The following is a 20,559-nucleotide window of genomic DNA, read 5'->3' as shown; positions in this document are numbered from 1 at the left end:
ATTAGACACAGTCCTTATGATATAAGGGGTACAAGGGTGTACAAAAAACCCAAAACAAGAACAAATATTAGGCAAAGGTGTGTATCTGTAAAAGGTGTTGATCTGTGGAATCATTTGGAAATTGCTCTGAAAAATTGTGATTCAATGCTGGAGTTTAAAAAAATGTTTAAAAGTAAAATTCAAAAAAATTATCTATGTCAAGCCAGTATATGAAAAATGTACATGTGAGTATGTGTAAGTGATCTAGATAGGTATTATGGTATATGTTTAGTAAATTTATGTATATATGTTTTTGGTAAATGTGAATAGGTTAAGTGCACTTGTGTATATATATATATAACTTGGGTTATATATATCATTTATTATTTTATTATTATTATTATTTTTAATAATCAGTAAATGAAAATTGTATTAATAATGAAATAAGTTTAAATATATTTAGTAAAAGGGGTAGGACTAGATAAGTTTTTAACTTCTTCCTACTCCCTTTTGAACATGTAAGTTATGATTAATTGAATGATTATGTTATTGGGATTTTCTTCTATTTTGATTGTTGTTGTTTTTTGTTTTATCTCTGCTGTTCATTTGTTTATATGTTCAAAAAAAAAAGAAAAAAAAGAAAATTAAGGCATTAAGAAAGAGCCCAAAAGCTGTGAAATGATGAGTTGTTCAGTAGATAGCTGAGGATAGATTTCACATTAAAAACTAGGTGAATTTATGAATTGAGAGTGTTCAGGTTGTATAACTTGGGATTTTTTGCAATAAATATGCCTTCAAATGTGGACTGAACAGCTTGGTTGAAACAAGCCTTTATTGTGTGGGAGAGGTATGTAGCTGCTGCCTATGTTTTTTTTTTCTTCTTCTTCTTCATTTGCATTACAGAGCTTTCTCACTTGAAGGTTGTTAATGAGAAAAGAAAACTTCGCATTCGGTACAGCTGGCTTTCCCTGCAGATGAACATCTTATGTAACTCATGCCACGTAGTGACATCATGACCTCTGATGCTCACAAAGCCACCCAAACATTTCACAGGGAGCAGACAGATTAAATTGTAGATGGTTCACTTTTTTTTTTTTTTTTTTGCCACCCCAAGCGTGATTTGCACTCCTTTTTTGTAAATCTGCGCAGCAGCGTAGCTGTAATCCTCTGAGTCAGTTGGAACCAAAGAGTGAGATCCCTCACTAGGTAATGATGTGACTTTCTGTGTAATCTGTGTTCCTTTGTCTCACTTACTTTAATTTTATCATCTTGATTCTTGTCTAAGTACTCTTTCGCTGTACCACCCACATCTATCTGAACTACTTTGAGCCATGAAGTTTTAATAACTCTCCCTCTCTTCCCTCACCGCCTATTACAGATATTCCGTCGAGGGCTTTTTGGACAAAAACCGAGACCTGCTTTTCCAAGATTTCAAGCGCCTCATGTACCACAGGTGCCAAACACGCTATCACGGCTCTTCAGTAACTGGGCCAAGTTTCCTCTTGACCCTCTTAGTATATCAGGGCTCAGCTTTCCTATTGATTAACAACTTTTTATCCCCCTCTTTTCGAAGCTCCAACCCAGTGATGAAGGAGATGTGGCCCGATGGTCAACTCGGCATCACAGAGGTCACCAAGCGACCGCTGACAGCAGCCACCCTCTTCAAAAACTCCATTGTGGCGTTAGTGGATAAATTGGCATGCAAGGTAGCACCATTCCAGTTTCCTCCCACATTCTAAAAAAAACATGCCTCGCTTTAGCTTTTCTGTTTTTCCTTATCGCTGTTTAGCACAACAACATAGATGCTAATTAGCGTTAGCATCAAGTTAGCAGGGCCTTTCTTTAGTCATTTGTTGAGTTCTTCAAAATACACAGTTTTATTTTCTTGGTTTTCTGTTTGGTTTGAAAGTAAACGTCAACTGGGGGGGAATGAAATAGCTTGAAGTGGATTATGAAATAATTGAATTGAAATGCTGTAGCTTGTACTAACACAAGGACTTTGGCGCCATCATGTGACAATTTATGCTAATTGGCTTTCTTCAATACTGACATAGGCAACTCACAAAAAATGCTTGGTTCTTTAATTTCATACTTGATGGATGGGAAGGCACATTAACATGTTAACATGACTATGATATTTCACTGATCACGACCGATTATAATTAAACCGGAAACAACTGCTTTTGTCTTCAGGAGCCGTACTACGTGAGATGCATCAAGCCAAATGAGTCGAAGTCCCCGTTGCTGTTTGACGATGCTCGCTGTCAACATCAGGTAGCCTATCTGGGCCTCCTGGAGAACGTCATGGTGCGCAGGGCGGGTTTTGCCTACAGGCAGCCCTACGCTCGCTTCTTGCAGAGGTAAGCGAGATACAGGATGATGCAAGAGTGTGACTCATTGCGCTAGGGCTGAACAATTTAGAAAACAAACTAGATTTTTTTTTCTCTTACTTTTGTAACTTCAATTTAACTCATTCACTCACAGCCATTTTCACAGAAGCAATCCCGTTCACTCCCGGCGGTTTTACTGAATTTTGACTGATTTTGCAAGGCCCACAGAATATTGTGTTCAATTGCTATAAAAGCATGGAACCTACCAAAAAGAAAGATTAAAGTCTCTTCTTTCATCAGGAAAAAAACATATGTTTCTATCTGTTTCCGCTTTGCAGCAATTAGCATTAGAAGAGAGCTAAGGTTCATCAGTTTTCAACAATCTATTTAAAATTGTAAGTAATTTAGCTTTTTTTCTACATGGCCCTGGTTGCTCTCCTTTGCTCTGCTGCCACCTGCTGGCCGTTTGTGTAATAACTACCATTTCTGCAACCATTCTTTGCAGTTGAGAGGCTGCGTCAAAGCCTTCTGTATGCTCTAGCATAAAAAAAAAACTAAAAAAAACCCGTATAAATACGTCTTTGGGACACTTAAAACATAAAAAAACATATTTACACGTTATTGGGAGCAAATGAGTTAATATGCAATAATTTTTCAAGGTCCTCTTCTCATTCCTTTTTAAAAAAAAAAAAATTTTAATTTTTTTTTTTTTTTAAACACAAGCAATAACAATAATAGTTTCCGAACAATGCCACTTTCCCCAAGGTATAAAATGACTTGCGAGTACACTTGGCCCAACCACCTAATGGATTCCGACCGGGAGGCGGTGGAGGCCATCGTCAAACAGCACGGTTTCCAGGACGACGTGGCGTACGGCCACACCAAGCTTTTCGTGCGAACGCCTCGATCGCTCTTCACGTTGGAACAGGAGCGAGCCGCACTCATCCCCATCCTGGTGCTTTTCTTACAAAAGGTATTCGTAGCATTTGCGTCATAACAAATGCTTGACTCAGAATTTTCTGGATCTCTCCCAAGTTAAACTTTATTGGTCTGACAGTCCATTTAAAGGGACAGCAACATGAAAAATCTACTTTTTTTGGAGCGTTTAGCCGTGTTAAAATGCTAATTCCTAACCATACACATTAGTGATAGACCGATACGGATACAGATTATTAATAGTCAAGGAGGCCGATAGCCAATATTTCAAGCAGATATTAATTTGCAGTAAAATAGAAAAAATTAATTATATTTTTTAAACTATATTGACAGATTTGTTTAAAAATTGTAACAAATATGGCAGGCAGCGTCCAGGGTCATTAGCATGTGTTAAGCTAAATAAAAAAATAAAAAATTAAATTAAAATGAAAAAGCAAGTAAATAGATTTCTACTGTAAATAAAGATTTCTAAAATTTCAAAATAATTTGCATTTTTTTAAATGACACTTAAATGTTAAGTGTCGGGAGTTCCTATTTTTTCATAAAGTGGAAATTTAAATGGATCCCTAAATGAAAAGTTCCCTGCATCTCACTGAGTAACAAATGCATGCGAATGTAGTTAATTTGGGGTTTTTGTTAGCGTTCTTCAAACATTTAAAAAGATCTTTGCAGTGAAAAACTGTCTGAATATGTTCCAGATGTGTTTACGACAAGTAAAAACTCGCCACGTTCTCAAGTATTCACTGCTCAGTGAGATACCAGCGTTATTAGCCTTCAGATTAAAAAAATGGCCGATGCCGATATTCGTCAAAATGTCAAATATCGGCACCGTTAATCGACCCGGCCGATAATCGGTCTGTCCCTACTACACATAACCGAAGTGGTGTTCAAGGCCATTCTGCCAGCCACTCCCAACCTAAGAAAACAAGCTGTTTACACTTTATGATGTCATAAGGTGTGGACACACCCCCGCATCGCTTCTGTGGACTAAACGCACGCCCACTTCCTCTGCGACCTCCATGGAATATAGTGACAAAAGTAGCCTTTATCAGTAAACATTCTTTCCAAATGAATTCAAAGCAATCAATTATCTTTCACATTTGCAATGCCAAAGTGCAATGACAATTGGTTGTCTTAAAATCCCAGTTCTGGCTGACATTTGTTTAAACTGTAAGTAACACTTTTGCACTATCACTAACCACCTAACCCTATTGAGCATAACGGACTAAATAGTACAAGCAGCAAGTCCCCGGTTCGAGACCAGCTCAGGTTTTCCTTCTTTCCTCTCCCTTCTTCCCTCTGCTCCTCTCCTTCTCCACAATTTCTTGGAGCCATTTTGTTTCAAATGTTTATTGAAGAATTGATGGCTTGCAGTCAGAGGAGTGCTCAAACGCGCAGATCTCCAACAGCAGACTGCAGTCGGCTCGCCGGGGCCCTGGCAATCAGACGGGGAGAGGCGGGGTTTTACTGAACAGGGCGTTTTACTGAACAGGGCGTTTTACTTCCGCGTTAGAAAACTAACCAGCAAAACACATAATTTTTCATAAAAAATTACATCGCCATTGTGTCAAATGTAAGATTTAATCATTATATGCATATAGTTAACTGTTGGAAGGGCTTAAAATACCGTGGTGTAATACCTGATTTTCTTATATTTCCCTTTTAGCCGCTACAAAGTAGTCTGCATGGTTGGCTTTTAAAGCGGAGCCTGCGCAGGAGTCATGTGGAGTGCTGCTCATATTTAAATGAAATATATCTGCCTGCTTGAATCCTATTTCTCTATAGCAGTAATGTGGATAATTAATGAGATGCGGAACACAGTTACATAAAAGTCAATTACTTACAATGAAATTACCCTCTCCTTTCTTCTGCTAATGACCTAGTTGGATGAGCCTACAGAGAAGTCTTGTTCCTGATTTGGCGCGCACGGCTCACATGACACAAAGCTCAGCGAGGCACTGACTGTCTCTCGTGTTTTAAAATCCACATAGGTATGGCGGGGCGCTCTCGCTCGTATGAGGTGCCGGCGGATGAGGGCCATTTACGCCATCATGGGCTGCTTTAAGCGTTACAAGGTCAAGGCCCACTTCTGGGAAGTGGAGCAGCGGTTCGCCAATGTGAGGAACATGGCCGACTATGGAAAGAGCGTTGAGTGGCCGACTCCACCTGCCTCCCTCAACCAGTTTCACGCCATCACAGTCATGCTGCATCGCAGGTCACAACGCAACAAGGGCATTTTTACTTTACGCTCTGAATTGTGGGCTATTTCAACATCATCACCAAATGATCTTGTTTCCAGGTGGTGGGCAAGACAGATGGTGCAGAAAATCCCGCCGTCAGACATGCTTGAGATTCGAGCCAAAGTCGCCGCTCTGACGACTCTTGGCGGTGAGAGAAAAGACTGGGGCTGCACTAGAGCCTGGGAGAGAGACTATCTGGCCAATGTAAGGATTCACACTCAAGCATGCCTCGTCAAATGGTTTTCTTGAGGAAAAACAAAAGTTGCAACTAAGAGAGTTTGCAGTGTTAAAACATTTAAGATTTTGGATTTAGTCTCACTTCACTAGTCCAGTACCACGTTAAAGGGAAGTCCATCAAAAAAATAAAATAAAATTCCTGACAATATGGTCTATGCAGCCCCACTTAGTCTAAATACGGTGTGCTGCTTAATTGAGCAGCAAAATCCAGCAGTTTTTATCAATATCAGAAGGCGGCCATTTTGCCACTTGCTGTCAAGTGAAAATGACATCACAGTTGCTCCGGTCTCAGGTAACAACCAATCCCAGCTCAGCTTCAGAAAACAGGTGAGCTGTGATTGGTTGTTGCCTGACACCTGAGCAAATGTGATGTCATCTTCAGTTGACAGCAAGTGGCAAAATGACCGCTCGCTTCCTGATATGGATGAAAATAAATGCATTTTGCAGCTTCACTCATATTCCACAAACATAAAATTAACCGTTAATTAATGCCGTGTTTGGACTAGCGGGGATACATAGAAGATATTAAAAAGAAAAATAATGGTTTTACTTGACTTTAATGCAAATGTATTCAAATGAAAGGTTAAATACAACTGAACTGTACTTACTTCTGCAATGATTCTTTTGCATACCACTAGAGGGAGCCTGTGTACCACTAGTGCTACGCGTAGCACATTTTGAGAATTACTGGATGGTTTACGATCAGTTTTACTCCCCACACCACAATCCCTTTTACTGTATCCTGCTCACACCCTTGTGACTTTAAAGAAAGAGACTATGAAAATAAATTGCCTTTTATTTCTTCTTGTTCACACATTTTTTATTTATTTTTTAAATACACGTGAGCTTTGCATGCTATATGCAAGCTAAATATCTTGCTGTTTTAGACTCCGCAATAATCTGTTATGAACGTACATGGCGCACATGTGACAACTAGCATGCAAACAATGTGACAGAGGCACTTGTGAGCGCGGTGCCCCTCCCGATGAATCCCCCACTTTGTTCTTTTAGTAGCTAATCTGAGCTTGTTTGCCGGCCACAGGCTTCCCGAGACGCCTTCAGGGAGTGCGAGCATGACTTCAGCCACAATCCTGAGTCACTCCTCCCATGCGTTTGCGACGGCTCGTGACTCCAAAGTCTCGTTTAGGCCGCCGTCTTCACGTGATTGGGCTTAATTCTGCAAAGGCCTATAAATGCGTGTCATACAGCGTGCATGGTGACAGAACTAGTGCAGAAGGAGGAAAACAAGTAGGGCAAAAGTTCTGAGTCACAAGCAGTTAATTGTATTTAGTAGAACGAATAATTCTCTCGATATAAGTGGATTATTATGGTGGAAAGCCTCAATGGTGTTTTTTTTTAATTTTTTTATTTTTTTGTATAAAGGGCAGTCTTTCCAAAACGTTGTTTTGAACTATTTTGTTGATGTTCAGCAGGCATTATTTATTAGTCAAGGGCTTTTTGTGTCATGTTTGCAATTGATGTGATGTGTAATGTGTATGTACTGTATTGTATGTATTGCTGTACCTGTAATACATTATTTATTTTAAATTTGTTCGAAATTGGGCAGAAAAATTGCCTTTCAATACTAGATATGTCTAATCTCAAACAACGACAAAAACTTGTCACATTTTATACGGTGCAGATTCATTTTTGGATAGAGCTAAAACAAAAAAAACGAAAGGGACTTACTGTATTGCAAGCCATAGCCAATCAGCATTCGAGACTCAAGATGGCTTCCTGTTTCTGTTTAGAGCTTCTTTTCACACAAAATATTTGTCTCTCTCACACACCCACCCACAATTTTGACAAAGGGGGAAAAAAAAGATTTTTGTGACTTTTACGCGACGATGCTTTTTTTTTTTTTTTTTTTTTTTTTTTTTTTTTTTTTTTTTTGGTGTATGTTTTTTTATTTTTTTTATTTACGAACATTTTTATGTGTGTGATTATTTGTGAGTTTTGGTGAGTGAGTTTTCTGGACTGTGAGTTTTTGTGAGTGACTTTTTTTTTTTTTTTTTTTTTTTTAAAGGTTTTTTGGGGGGCTGGCTTTTTTGGTGTGACAGTGTTTTTGGGGTGTTACTGAAACTTTTTTGTGTGCGTACAAATTTTTTTTAGGTGTATGGGTTGGGTGAGGGTTTTTTTTTTTGTGGTGTTTGTTTTTTTTTTGTTTTTTTTTGGTTCGACAGTTTTTTGGGGTGCGAGAGCGTTTTATGTGTGTTTACTTTGTTTTGTTGGCGAATGGGAGCGTTTTTTTGTGTGGATTTTTTTCGTTTGTTTTGTTTTTCTGTGTGAGATTTTTGTACTGTGTGAGAGAAGTTTTGGGGTAAATAGCGTTTTTTTGTTGAATATTTTTGGTTTGTTTGAATGGCAGTTTTTTTTTTTTTTTCTGGAAAGTGTAAGATTTAAATGTCATTGCCCAATATAGATAGATATGTGTACAACACCAACTAAATTGTCGTATTTATATCGTGTAGTATCAACTCTCCAAACCAACAGAATGACAATTGTCTCATCTAAAAAAATAATAATATAATTGGCTGACAATAACCACACTGCAGTGATAGAGGCAATAAAATCCCCCCATTACTGTCTGAAGACTCTCGCCAGAATTACCAACCCGGCTGCAAGAGCATCATCGTGGGCAGCTGCTGCTGTTTGCCGTTATGAAAGCCAGTGAATATAGGACAATTAAACAGGACTTTAATTTAGACTGCATGTCATGTACACGTCCCACAAGCAGCTATTGAGATGAGAACCTGTACGATCTGTGCACTAGCATCAGCTGCTTTCTCACAATAATACAAGTCTTTGATTCCTGCAGGTGCGTGACTGCCCTCAATCCAGTTCCGGCTTTGCTCGCTTCTCCCGGGAGCTGCGGAACAAAGATGAGTACAGTCAAGTCCTCTTCTCGGGCCTCTGTAGGAAGGTGAATCGCATGGGAAATGATTGCAAATGATTCAAAGTTTTTTTTGTTTTTTTTTCCAAACGGAAACATATATTTCTTTCTCTAGTAAACACATGAATGAATAAACAAAAAATTAACAAATTACTGTGAGCACAGTGAAGTATAGGGATGTAACGATGTCCGAACGTCACAATACAATATTACCACGATATGAAGGTCACGATACAATAATTATCACAATATTGTGGGGGGGGGGTGATATTTAAAGATCACAATATTGTAAATAAATAAAAAAGAGCTCACACAAATATTGTGCTAATGTTGTGCTTTTGTACATAACAGCAATGCATATAAACCACCTAAATCTCTAATAACAATATTGAGGCACTTACTTGCCAATGCAAGCACACATTGATCGCTTTACAAGCAAATTAGGTTCCCCTAAATCTGACAATTAGAATAGATTTTAAACATAGAAGGCCGAAACATCCCTAATGAAAATTAAATTGCACTAATAAACTAGCCACCAGAAGGTGCTAGAACTGCACAAATGGAAATGAACATTACTTTTTTTTTAACCGATGTGTTCCTTTTAAATATTGTGAACATGACGACGACGATATTTTGGATGTTTTAATCTCACAATATCACGAAATTGCCCTTATCGTTACATCCCTGAAGTAGTGAAGTAGTTCAGTATTGTAATGGTTGAACACACAAATTTGCAAATTGTACATTCTCAACTCTCCAAAACGGCAACGTAAAAAGAGAAGGAAGAATAGTCAGATACACCCTGAGAGTCATAGCAGTGAGCGCAGTCAGCTGAAGCCCTGCTTATTATTTTTGCTGAATTTGCTGTTATCATCTCCCAGTGGATGATAACGCCCGCGTTTTCCATATCAAGGACAATGGAGAGCACAGCCACCATAAATCGAGGCGCTGCTTGAAAATTAGATTCAGAAGATTTGTTTTGTGCTTTTGCTCCGATTCTCAAACATTTTGATAGCTGGGAAGTGATACAAAAATCTCAAATTATGGTCCATAACCCTTTTTTATTTGTGCTCTTTCTTAGGTGAATAGGTTCAACAAAAGCACCGACCGCGGTTTGCTGGTCACGGATAAGTGCATCTACAAATTAGAGCCGAAGAAACAATACAAAGTCCTAAAGAAAATTCCCTTGGACACTGTAAGTATTATTAACGTGCCACAGTTAATAATAATAATAATAATTATAATATATATATATATATATATATATATATATATATATGTATATGTATATGTGTGTGTGTGGGGTGGGGTGATTGGCGAAGATTAATTTGCTGCTTGGTTAATATGAGTGAGCACACCTGCTATTATCAACAGCACATCACAGAAACATAAAATTAACTATCAGGGTAAATTACAGTCAAGACAATAAGATCCATTCATTAAATTAGGAAATCAACTGTGGCATTGTAACGCACTGACAAATAGACTGAAAACTGTCTGACTCGATCACATCGCCATTGACCTTTGACACGAGCCCTTTATATTCCTGTCAGACGCGATGACTTTCCGGCATGACAGAGTAGCGGTCTACTTTTCTTCAAGTCGTCTTATTCTCTTAGTGTCTGACCTGGATAAGAATCCTAACCCTCAGTATGAGCAGTGATACCCAATGGCGGCTATCTTTAGCCACTCTAGTGCTGCTGCTGCCTAATGATGCCGTTTGACCTCTGGCGTGTTTTCAGCACTTTATCTTGCTCTCGAAAAGCACTACATGCTGGACATGAAGAAAATGTGAATGCTGTTGATAAACAAGAGCTTGTTGGCTATTTGAATCTATACTCTGAAAAGATTTTTTTTTCTCCCCAATTTAACAAAATCTGTATTGTCTTAATAGAAGGTTCTGACTTTCTTTGATCAAAATACACAAATTATAAAGAATTATAGAACAGTTTTCCTCCACTGTCTTTGTCTCAGGCAAATGCAGAGTCCTGCTTTTGTTACCTTGACGACCGGGGCTGAGCTAAGACCTGGAGTGGCTCCTCAGTGTTGCCAACTTAGTGACTGTTGCTATATTTAGCAATAAGGCATTTTATTTTTTTAAATGATGACAACAAAGCTAGAGACTTTTTGTGGTCTTACTGGAAACTTCTGGACACACCCGTCACCATGGGCGGGCCATAGAGGTCCGTGCCCGCCCACCAAGGTGATTGTGCCCGCCCATTTGAGACATGGCTCTCTAAAATGGTTCTCCTTTTTTTTATTTATTATATTTTTTCCATTCATTTGGTTTAGCACTCTTATATCCTAGTGTCAGTAAACGCAACACAGGTCTCACGGTGTCGGAGGTATTGTTACGTTTGTGTTGGCTGCTTCAGTTCATTGCTTCTAATGCTCGCCGCTCGCCAAATTGTTCTTGTTTTTGGCGTTGGCTACGGCTAACGGTGGCCGTTTGTGCAAGTAACGTTTTCTGGCGGCATTCTTGCAAGATATCACAATATGAAGAAATAGTGGTATGGTTTTGTTTGATTGATAGCCAGTCTTATCTGCAACAGCCATCACAGTCTTACTGAAAATAATGCTAGGTATGCCTTACGCTGACTTATACGCATACGCGACAAATATGTCAATGTTGGCGTTCAATGCAAGAGTCATGTACATTTTGTACAAGTGAAGCTGCAAGTTTCTGAGGACGCTGGCGCACAAGACAAGTGAGGAGGGACATACTACAAACTTCTTTCGTGTCGGCAACTAAAGAGTCACTTGGAAAAAAAAAAAAAAACTACGGGACCCACATATCGTTTTGGCATCTAGGAGGTAGGATTTTGCTTTCTGCTTTCTGCTGCAGACACCGTTCAAACAGGTGGCCCGTTCGAAGCAATATGTCAGCACATCCGCCCTATTGGATGTGGCAATTGTGTTTGCCATTACATCGGCATAAATAGTCAGATTGACTTTGAATGGGATAATATAAACAAAGGTAATAATAATTCCTTATTAATCCAATGAGTTGTGGCTTGATGATACATCTCCAAGGAGAAACAGAAGGAGGCATCTTTACAAATAGCTTCACTTTGCCTCATCCAATATGGCTGCGGCGTCAACGTACTCACGACGCCACTGCAGTCTACTTTGTGTGTGTACTGTAAATACGGTCTATGATAATACTGTCAGCGGGCGCCATTCAATGGATAGATGTACGACAGTGCTACATAAATTTATCCAAATATATTGGGCAAGTTAATGCTGTCAGTTTGGTATTCATAATAATTGGGCCCACCCATGCATTTCATGTGCCCCCCTGGGCTCTGGTGACGGGTCTGCTTCTGGAGATGCTCCCTCCTCTACTGTACGTCCAGACTGCAGAGACTCCAGACCCTACATTAGGGACTTAGCGATATCAAAACATCACGATACGATATTATCACGATATGAATATCACGATACAATAATTATCACGATATTGTGGGGGGGTTGGCGATATTTAAATAAGATCACAATATTGCAAAAAAAAAAAAAGGTCATCCTAAAAAAAGCACAATATTGTGCTTTTGTAGATAACAGCAATGCATATAAACCACCTACAATCTCCAATAACAATATTGAGGTGCTTACTTGCTAATGCAAGCACACATTGATCGCTTCACAAGCAAATTAGGTTCCCCTTCATCTGACAATTAGAATAGATTTTTTTAATAAACTAGCCACTAGAGGGTGCTAGAACTGCACAAATGGAAATCAACCTGACTTTTTTTTTTTTTTAACAGATGTGTTCCTTTTAAATATGGTGAACATGACGACGACGATATTGTGGCAGTTTTAATATCACGATATTGCCCTTATCGTTACATCCCTACTCACAACATTGGCAATATTTTCTCGTTTATGCATCACATTATTTTCATCCCAACCAAGCACTATGCCATATAATGTAATAATCTAATAATCCTTGGCATTTTTTTTTAACCCATAGATTTTAATCTGTGTCAATGCACAACAGCCTTTCTTGTGAGCGTATGGCGCATGTGAGCAATTAAAATGCTGAGAAAAGCAGCAACCAAGCAGTGCCGGTGAGTTAACAAGAAGTAGTAAATTATTTAAAGGTTTGACAGGGCAGAAACATCAATCTCTTCACAGTTGACCCCATTATTGGAAAAATCGCTTGAGGAAACGGTTCATGAAAAGTTCACAAGACTTCATAAGATGTTTTTATTAGCTGCAGTCAAACCACACTATATGTTTATATTCACAGCTAACAGGACTGAGCGTGACTAGCGGAGTCGACCAGATGGTGGCGCTGCACATATCCTCACAGGACGACGTTCTACTGTGTCTCCAATGTGGGGAACTCTGTCCCAACCAGGACCGTGTCGGCGAGCTGGTGGGAACATTGGTGGACCACTTCACACGGTCAGTGATACTTTAGAATGAGGGGCCATAAATGTGCTATGTAAATAAATGGATTAGTTTAGTTTAGTTTAGTTTATTCATTTTTTTCCTTTCGGACACATTACAGCTTACATCAATCACATCACATCATTCGCAACATTGACATCCGAAGGAAGGGCTGACGGGTAGAAGGCTTATTCGAGACCCGTCCACATCGATCCATTACTAAAACGCATCAGTCATATACATTATTTAGAATAGTCAATTTTTATCGTTATCCATCCCATACACTGCTCGCTCAGCTCATCTTGAAGGTCCGTGTGTAGATTGTGGCTAGTCCCAGTCATTTGGAACTGGTAAACCTGTCCCCAGACGCCCACCCCGCCAGGTGAGCAGCCAAGGCAAGCGCAATTCTTCTCTTTCACCAGTAGCGTCTTCGCTGACCTCGGATCAGCTTTCACACGTTGTGGCTTCCAGAAGAGTAGATCGGCCCGCATTCGGCCCACTGCTTTCAAGCAATTTTTGCCTCGATTCTGGTCAGCTCAGCTCACCCCACCAGATTACTCCAGCTATTAGACGGCATTGACATTTATGCAATAAGACAGCTTTATTATTGCCTAGAGACATATTTCAGTATTTGCACTCACCATCATACATATGAGGAAATGGGTTGGAGTGTTAAAAGAAGTTGGCAGCTGAGTAGATGGTTAGTAATCTAATCTGTGTGTGTGTGTGTGTGTGTGTGTGAATATCTTGAAACAGAGTGATGTTTGCGGATATATTTGTGGATCTGAATCTGATCTGAAAAACAGGTGAAAACCACGATACTTTATTTGTGGATCTGAAAATCAGGATTTCTTTTGTGACATTCGTAGCTCTAAAAATGTGAAAATCACCCGTCTATTTGAGGATCTGAAAAACGTGAAAATTGGGCTACATTTGTTGATCTTAAAAATGTAAAAAATGTTTTTATATATTTGCAGATCTAAAAAAATGTAAAAATCATCTATGTGGCTCTGAAAAACGTGTGAAAATCGCGGCTATATTTGTAGACCTGAAAAGCGTGTGAAAACCACGGATATATTTGGTATTTTGAGACAAATGCTGGGGGACATCGTGGACTGCATTTGCTTCAATTCGTGTTATAATTTATCCAAAATGTTAGTTTTATTTTTTTAATTTTTTTTTTTTTTTTAAAGAACCACTGACCATATCTATTCACTACTAATTTCACTTGCCTGACTTTCAATTTCTACTCCGTAATCGTGTGAATTTGAGTGAATTGTTGACTGCCTGTACATCCAATCCGATCCTTTATTTCAATAGCATATTTTATAAACAAGCATTTCCAAAGTGCTGCACATTAAGATCCACACACTATCATGCAAATAAAAATCTGTTAAAAAAACATTCAATAAAATTAAGTAAAATAAAAAAATACATTAAAGAAATAAATACATTTAAAAATCAAACAAAACACGAAAAGACCCTGAGAACCACACAATTAATGCTGAACTAAAAGCGAAATAATAAAAATTGGTCTTAGGGATGAGACTTAGAACAGTTGTACATGTCTTGTGATTGACTGGAAACTATTTCAACTTTAGTCCACCTTTCACCTCAAGTCATCTGAGATGGAATAAGCACTATAGGAAATAATCCAAGGATGCTCATCGTAAATAAAGTATTTCATTCCTGTTAATCCCATGTGTAATTGTGCACATGCAGTGAATTGCAATGCATAATCATTCATTATTCTCGAAACATCCATGGCATGTCCAAAGTTCAGAAATTCAATTTTGCCAACATTTTTTAGAATTGCACAAAACTTCAGCGTGTGAGCATCCGTTCGCCGTTCAGCGAGCATCAAAGGAATAACTTTTTTTATGTTGCTTTTATGTAAAAAGATTTTTGAAGCAACACTGACTTGATGATACACTGTGAACCTTTCACTCAAATAGTTTCCGGCTGAAACTCATTTCTTCCATCTCTTCCCGTTCAAAGGCCTCAACCAAAAAAAAAAAAAAAGTCTATTAATGTCACATAACAAATATGCAAATCATATTCTTGGCATTCATCACTGTCATGGTGTCATAGGCGCACCTGTTATGAATTACTGCTGCGGATTGAATGAGTCATGCTGACATTTATCACATCCATCGCTCTAAATGTGAATGTTGTTTATGTTGTTTCTAGAGGCGACCACATTCATCGGCAAGATGGTGCTTGTACTCGCACCGTGCACGCCGTTCCAAAATAATGCAGTGTACGTTTGATTGCGTGGCCTCCAGCGCTGGCGAGAGAACCGCCCGCACGTCGTTATCATCGCAACATAAACGAGCAGATTCCCTCGTGTCCGCGTTATTCGACTTTTTACGTCCTTTTTGTCTGGAGGGCAAGTTGCGATGGCCCGGCCCTTTTATTAGTTTTAGATGATTGTGTGTTTTTGTTCACTTGGGATCGTACGCGACAGCTGCATTGCTCTTTGCGGTGCTGCAGAGTCAGTTTCAATCCCCCCTCCACATCTCTTTGTGGCACCATCTGTGAATGGAGAAGGTTGTGACCCTTGATGTGGCTGCTCAGTGAAAGGAAACTTATGAAACAAAGTCAAAGTTGCGGAGAGTTGGCGACGTAAAAGAAATGACACTCCTGCACTCGCCTCGCTCAGGAAATGAGATATTGGAATATGCAAGTCACGTGCATGTCACTGGGATTTTGGGGAATGGCCAAAAGCAGGATTCCGTGGTCCTCTTTCTGGATAAAACATATGTAAGTTTAGTTGTTGCATAAAACTGGGCCACCGAAAGCGTTTTTAGCACATGCTAAAATGTGATTTCAAAGTGCGTCATGTTCCCTCCTCGCATCGTCTGTCAATCTTTCCTGTACGTTCCCCCCACAGCATGCATCCTATCACCTCTTTCTGTCTGTCTCTGGCTTTCTCTTCCCATCACCTCGATTCTCTTATCACTGCGGCCCAGAATGTCAGCACACTATTAGGAAGAGCGCTTCTTCAAGGTACATTCCATGCTAAATTTAACCGGGTGCATTTTTGACGGAATTTCCATAAAAATTAAACACCTTCAAAAGGCCCATCTATCTTTTTAAGGTGGGGATGGGCAACTTTTAATGCTGGTTGGGGATCACATTGGACCATGCACATTTTAACATGTATGACAAAAATGTTATCATGAACAAAATATGTGCTTATATGCAAAATACATCCTCTTCATAGATTTTATTTTGTATATTACATCTTAATATATCTATAAAATATCAATTATCCCCACCCAAGAAAAAAAAAAAAAGTTTGAAGCGAAAATAACCACATACTGAGATTCCCGGCACAAAACTCCAGAAAGTAATTTTGAGCATTTTACTCACAAAATAAACTCACTCAAAATTGTAATATCGAAATACTGAATACTTTGTCCTACATGTCAGTCAAAATCAGCAAAAATAAAAAATAAAAAAAATGCTTGCTCTTTTTTCTTTTTTGTTTTTCTTTTTTTTTTTTTTTACTAGTAATGGGCAGTATAAGACCCTGCCATCTAGTGGTGAATGGTAATATTACAACTTAAAGCTACAGTCAATGTATAATTGCAGTTACTTACCCACAGATTTTTTTCCCCCCAACTTTTTTCAATTTTTTTCCCCATTTGTGATATTTTTCCCCCTGTGAAAACGTTTTAATTTTTTTTAAGAGTTTTGTAAAAAATAAATCAATTAATTTAAAAATAAATAAATATAAAATAAAATAAATAAAACTTTTTTTTTTTCTTTCAGAAGATGACACCAAGAAGGAACTAGAAGCGAAAGCCGGAAACAAAAATGCCAAAATACTGCGTCAAATTACTCAATTGCAAAATAAATAAATAAATAAATAAAAATTCTAAACCGGGCAAGTTAAAAAAAAATAACGTTGTCACCATATGCCCCTGATGCTCTGGAATGCTAAAATTGGGTCACCTTGTGAAACAAATAAATGTTTCTGTTTAAGAAGTTTCTTCTCTTCTTAATTGAAGCCACAAAGAAATATAATCAATTGAAATGTAAAGAGTAGAAAAGAAATAACATTTTTCGAGTGCAGCCAATTGTAGGTGTAAAAGTAGTTTTTCCTTGGGGAGCATGACTAACGTACGGCTGTATACTTGCAAAGAAGTGGTGTGTATTGTGGTGATGGGTGGGGGAGTGTCGTGGTTGGAACTTGTGGACCATCTGCTGGGACAGCTGGGAGAGTACGAGTGGGCTCAAGGCGGGATTTAGGGTATGATCTGTCCCAGGCTAGTAGACATCCTCGGGTTCGTTGTTTTAAAAGGTGATTTGGGGATTTTTAAGTCATCCCATCAACTTTTCTAGCGCGCCGATTTGCAACTCTGTCTCTTGTCGTCTTTCTTTCCCCAAGCTACGTATCTCATATTCTGAATTATCATTTATGAATATGGAAAGAGCCTTGATGGGTTTAAATTCATCGCCATCTTCTGGGTCACCCCTCCCCTTTTTGCTGTTGCGCCGAGACGCAGAATGGTACCTCTGAGCATATGCGAGCAGTCCTGTAACGCGGTCTCTTGGCGGACTTGTTGATGTGCGACCTCATTGGCCGACCTGCAGCTCGTGTGCGGTCACTCAGAGCGGACGTGAGCGAAATGCGCCCATTTTCGAATGACCTTTTTAGGCCGTGAGCGGCGTTATCCTCGTCCTGAAATAGCGCTGAATGTTTCTGTGCTACCCCTCTGCTTTTTTTTTTTTTCTCTTTTTCCCCTCAGTGGCTGTCCTCAATGCGTTCGTCTGTCTGGCCCAACTCGAGAGGTTCTGCCCTCTCTCATCGCTTAGATCGCCCCGCAATCCCACTTTTAATCGCCCCTCTTCTGTTAGTTCCAACTTTTGATTTGGATTAGGATCAGCGGTAATGCGGTTTTGATCATATGGCGCGTAACTATAGCAACAGCTTTTTAACCCAGGTGGAAGTAAATAGTGTGGAGACGCTGACCTATTTCTCGCTCGGCTCACGTCAACCTGGTGGGTCATGTGCTTTCGGCATCTGTGTCCGCCGCAACACAAAATAAAAACATTCAGCGAGGATGGAGCGTTTCTATTGAGCAAAGGAACTTCCTCGCTTTACTTGCTTAAAATGCATTGAGAATAGTGCTGTCACTATTCAATATTTTCTAGAATCGATTACTCAATCGATGTACCGTATTTTTCGGATTATAAGTCGCAGTTTTTTTTTTCATAGTTTGGCCGGGGGTGCGATTTATACTCTGTTGCGATCATTTCACGTTATTTTCACACTAAACAGCAAGAGGCCGCTCTAGGGATTCAGAAAGGCTGGAATAATTGGAACTGCAACTGATGATGAGTCTGACATAAGTGACACCGAGGATGAAGATTTCATTGGATTTAGTGATTTGGAGTGAAACCTTTCAGTACATCACAAGAAATCGGAGAAAATTACTGCTGAAATCAGTTTTTAATTAAAGAATGGCTCCAAACAATTTCTCAATTATTAAAATAGATTATTTGATAATCAATTACTTGTCGATTAATCGATTAATTTTGACAGCTCTAATTGTCAGGTTCTGGGGTTGAATCCCAAAAGAGCAGACACAAATAAGAGTTTAACACTTTAGTCACATAATATCAAGAGGGTTACATCAGTTCAAAACAGACACTTGACCTTACGGTCATGACCCAAACGTAACCCTTGCATGACCCAAACTTAACCCTGGCATGACCCAGTCATGACACTAATGGAGAATAGGTTACTCCCCCTTGTTCGTTTTATTCACCAGCAAACCCTAAACATATTTGCCAAACATTTTTATTTTTCAATGAAGTTTGGTGAATGCGCATAGGAAACTTGGTCTATAAAATAATCCTGTCCTTGACCAATGAAATTGGAGTAAAATCTACATTTTAGTTAGTAAATGTAATGTAGTGGCGTAAAAGTGCAAGTATTTTCAGAAAATTCTCAAACAAAATAAAGTGTCCCGACATCTTGAGGCCTTTTTGGCTACTGACCTCAAAACAATTTCTATTTGAAAGAACCTCTTTGTGCATTTGAGCAGCAGTCATGCACCAATTCTAAATCGACCTCACACCAAAGCAGGACAAACAAACAAATTGGCACAACGATGACGTGTTGACCAAGCGAAGGCTGACCCGACTGGCAGCAGTCCCACACAGAAATTGAGCACATAAAGTGGATCAAAACAGACTAGTCAAGACGTTAGCCTAAATGTCAATAATTGAATCATGTCAGTCTCTTAGTAGGTGTCAATGCTGTCTATTAATTGGATGAGTTATGTTTTGAATGCCAATAATGTTCAACATAAGGACAATTAAATAAGGAAAAAGTTCCTAGTAATTCCTAGTAGAATACAGATGAAAAGGCAAATATACTTTGATAAATTCTCCAAAACCTGCCTAACTGCTCACATCCATGCTGCCCTCTATTAAATTTGGTGCCCTCCAATGACTCATAAGACGTCCTGTTAGATTTGAGTCTTCACAATTTATCGACCACAAGGAACACGTCACGCTTGATGTTCCTCACTGAACTGTTCATGATTCAGGGCGTGTGCAAAAAAAAATGAATCAAATACACGTCAGTGGTCGCAGCTTGCTCCACTGTTGATAACGTATGACTCATAATTTTTTTTTTTTTCTTTTCCCAGAATGCCCCCTGAGAAGACTCAAGTGGTCGGGGGTAGCTGGTTGAAATAGCCCAACTGTTTCTGACAGCAGTGGTGCTTATTATAATGGAAGAAATGTATGCAATGACGCCAATACTCGTCAGGTGTGGACATAAATGCTGCCGTTGCCATGGCGATAGTTAAGTGGGGAAAGTCGAGCCAATTAAAACCATCCCTTTAAGCAGACGGCATTTCAGACTTTTGTTGCCAAGTAGGCTTCTAAGAAAGAGAAAAATGACAATGAAAGAGACAAAAAAAAAAATCAAAGGAAAGTATCCACCTTTTGTTTGGGCTCTTTTGTCGTGACGCTTCAAGGATTTGCTCTGTCAGTTTTATGACACTTGCTGCGGCTTCATTCCCACCCGGGACCCGATTACACCTGAAGAAGCTGACACTGAATGAGGCCTCAAGTTTGGCGTGGAAAGAGGGCAGAGAGGGCACCAGCAGCAAAAGTTGATAAAAAAAAAAAAGGATTGATGGAGTCAAGGAAAAGGTGGAGCGATGATGAGACCCACACTTCTGACCCGTCACACTTGGAGCGTTCCATCAGAATGTTCTAGAACTGTCTCGTATTTGTGTGATGTTGTCAAGAGGGGTTATTAAGAGTAAAAAGTCAGAAGCTCTTGGTGCACTTACGAATCTGGCAGGCTGTGACACAAAAAGCTCATCTCGTGCAGTCAGGATACTTTGCTTATTTTTGGCAGTCAAACATGAATATTTTGCCTATAATAAAATTGATATTTTCATTATTTTTCATCTACAATTAGTACCTTTAAAAACACATTTTGCAACTTTCTGTCGACTGAAAATGACATCACAAGGGCTCACCTAACCAATCACAGCTCAGCTTGTGAATGTCACATGAC

General features: G+C 39.2%; 1 protein-coding gene across 1 annotated transcript in view; it reads left to right on the top strand.

The window, feature by feature from the left end:
• Positions 1 to 20,559, top strand: part of myo1g (myosin IG) — a 107,257-nt gene that overhangs the window by 61,341 nt on the left and 25,357 nt on the right. Inside the window, exons 15-23 of the mRNA XM_077506019.1 lie at positions 1,358 to 1,432; positions 1,553 to 1,685; positions 2,173 to 2,339; positions 3,075 to 3,282; positions 5,237 to 5,460; positions 5,545 to 5,689; positions 8,541 to 8,645; positions 9,697 to 9,810; positions 12,865 to 13,022. Coding sequence (XP_077362145.1) covers positions 1,358 to 1,432; positions 1,553 to 1,685; positions 2,173 to 2,339; positions 3,075 to 3,282; positions 5,237 to 5,460; positions 5,545 to 5,689; positions 8,541 to 8,645; positions 9,697 to 9,810; positions 12,865 to 13,022 — 1,329 coding nt within the window. The remainder of the gene's footprint in view (positions 1 to 1,357; positions 1,433 to 1,552; positions 1,686 to 2,172; positions 2,340 to 3,074; positions 3,283 to 5,236; positions 5,461 to 5,544; positions 5,690 to 8,540; positions 8,646 to 9,696; positions 9,811 to 12,864; positions 13,023 to 20,559) is intronic.

Source organism: Festucalex cinctus, chromosome 19, assembly GCF_051991245.1.
Source record: "Festucalex cinctus isolate MCC-2025b chromosome 19, RoL_Fcin_1.0, whole genome shotgun sequence".
Lineage (NCBI taxonomy): Eukaryota > Metazoa > Chordata > Actinopteri > Syngnathiformes > Syngnathidae > Festucalex > Festucalex cinctus.
The sequence above is the reverse complement of the archived record's forward strand: the minus strand, read 5'-3'. Positions and strand labels throughout refer to the sequence as shown.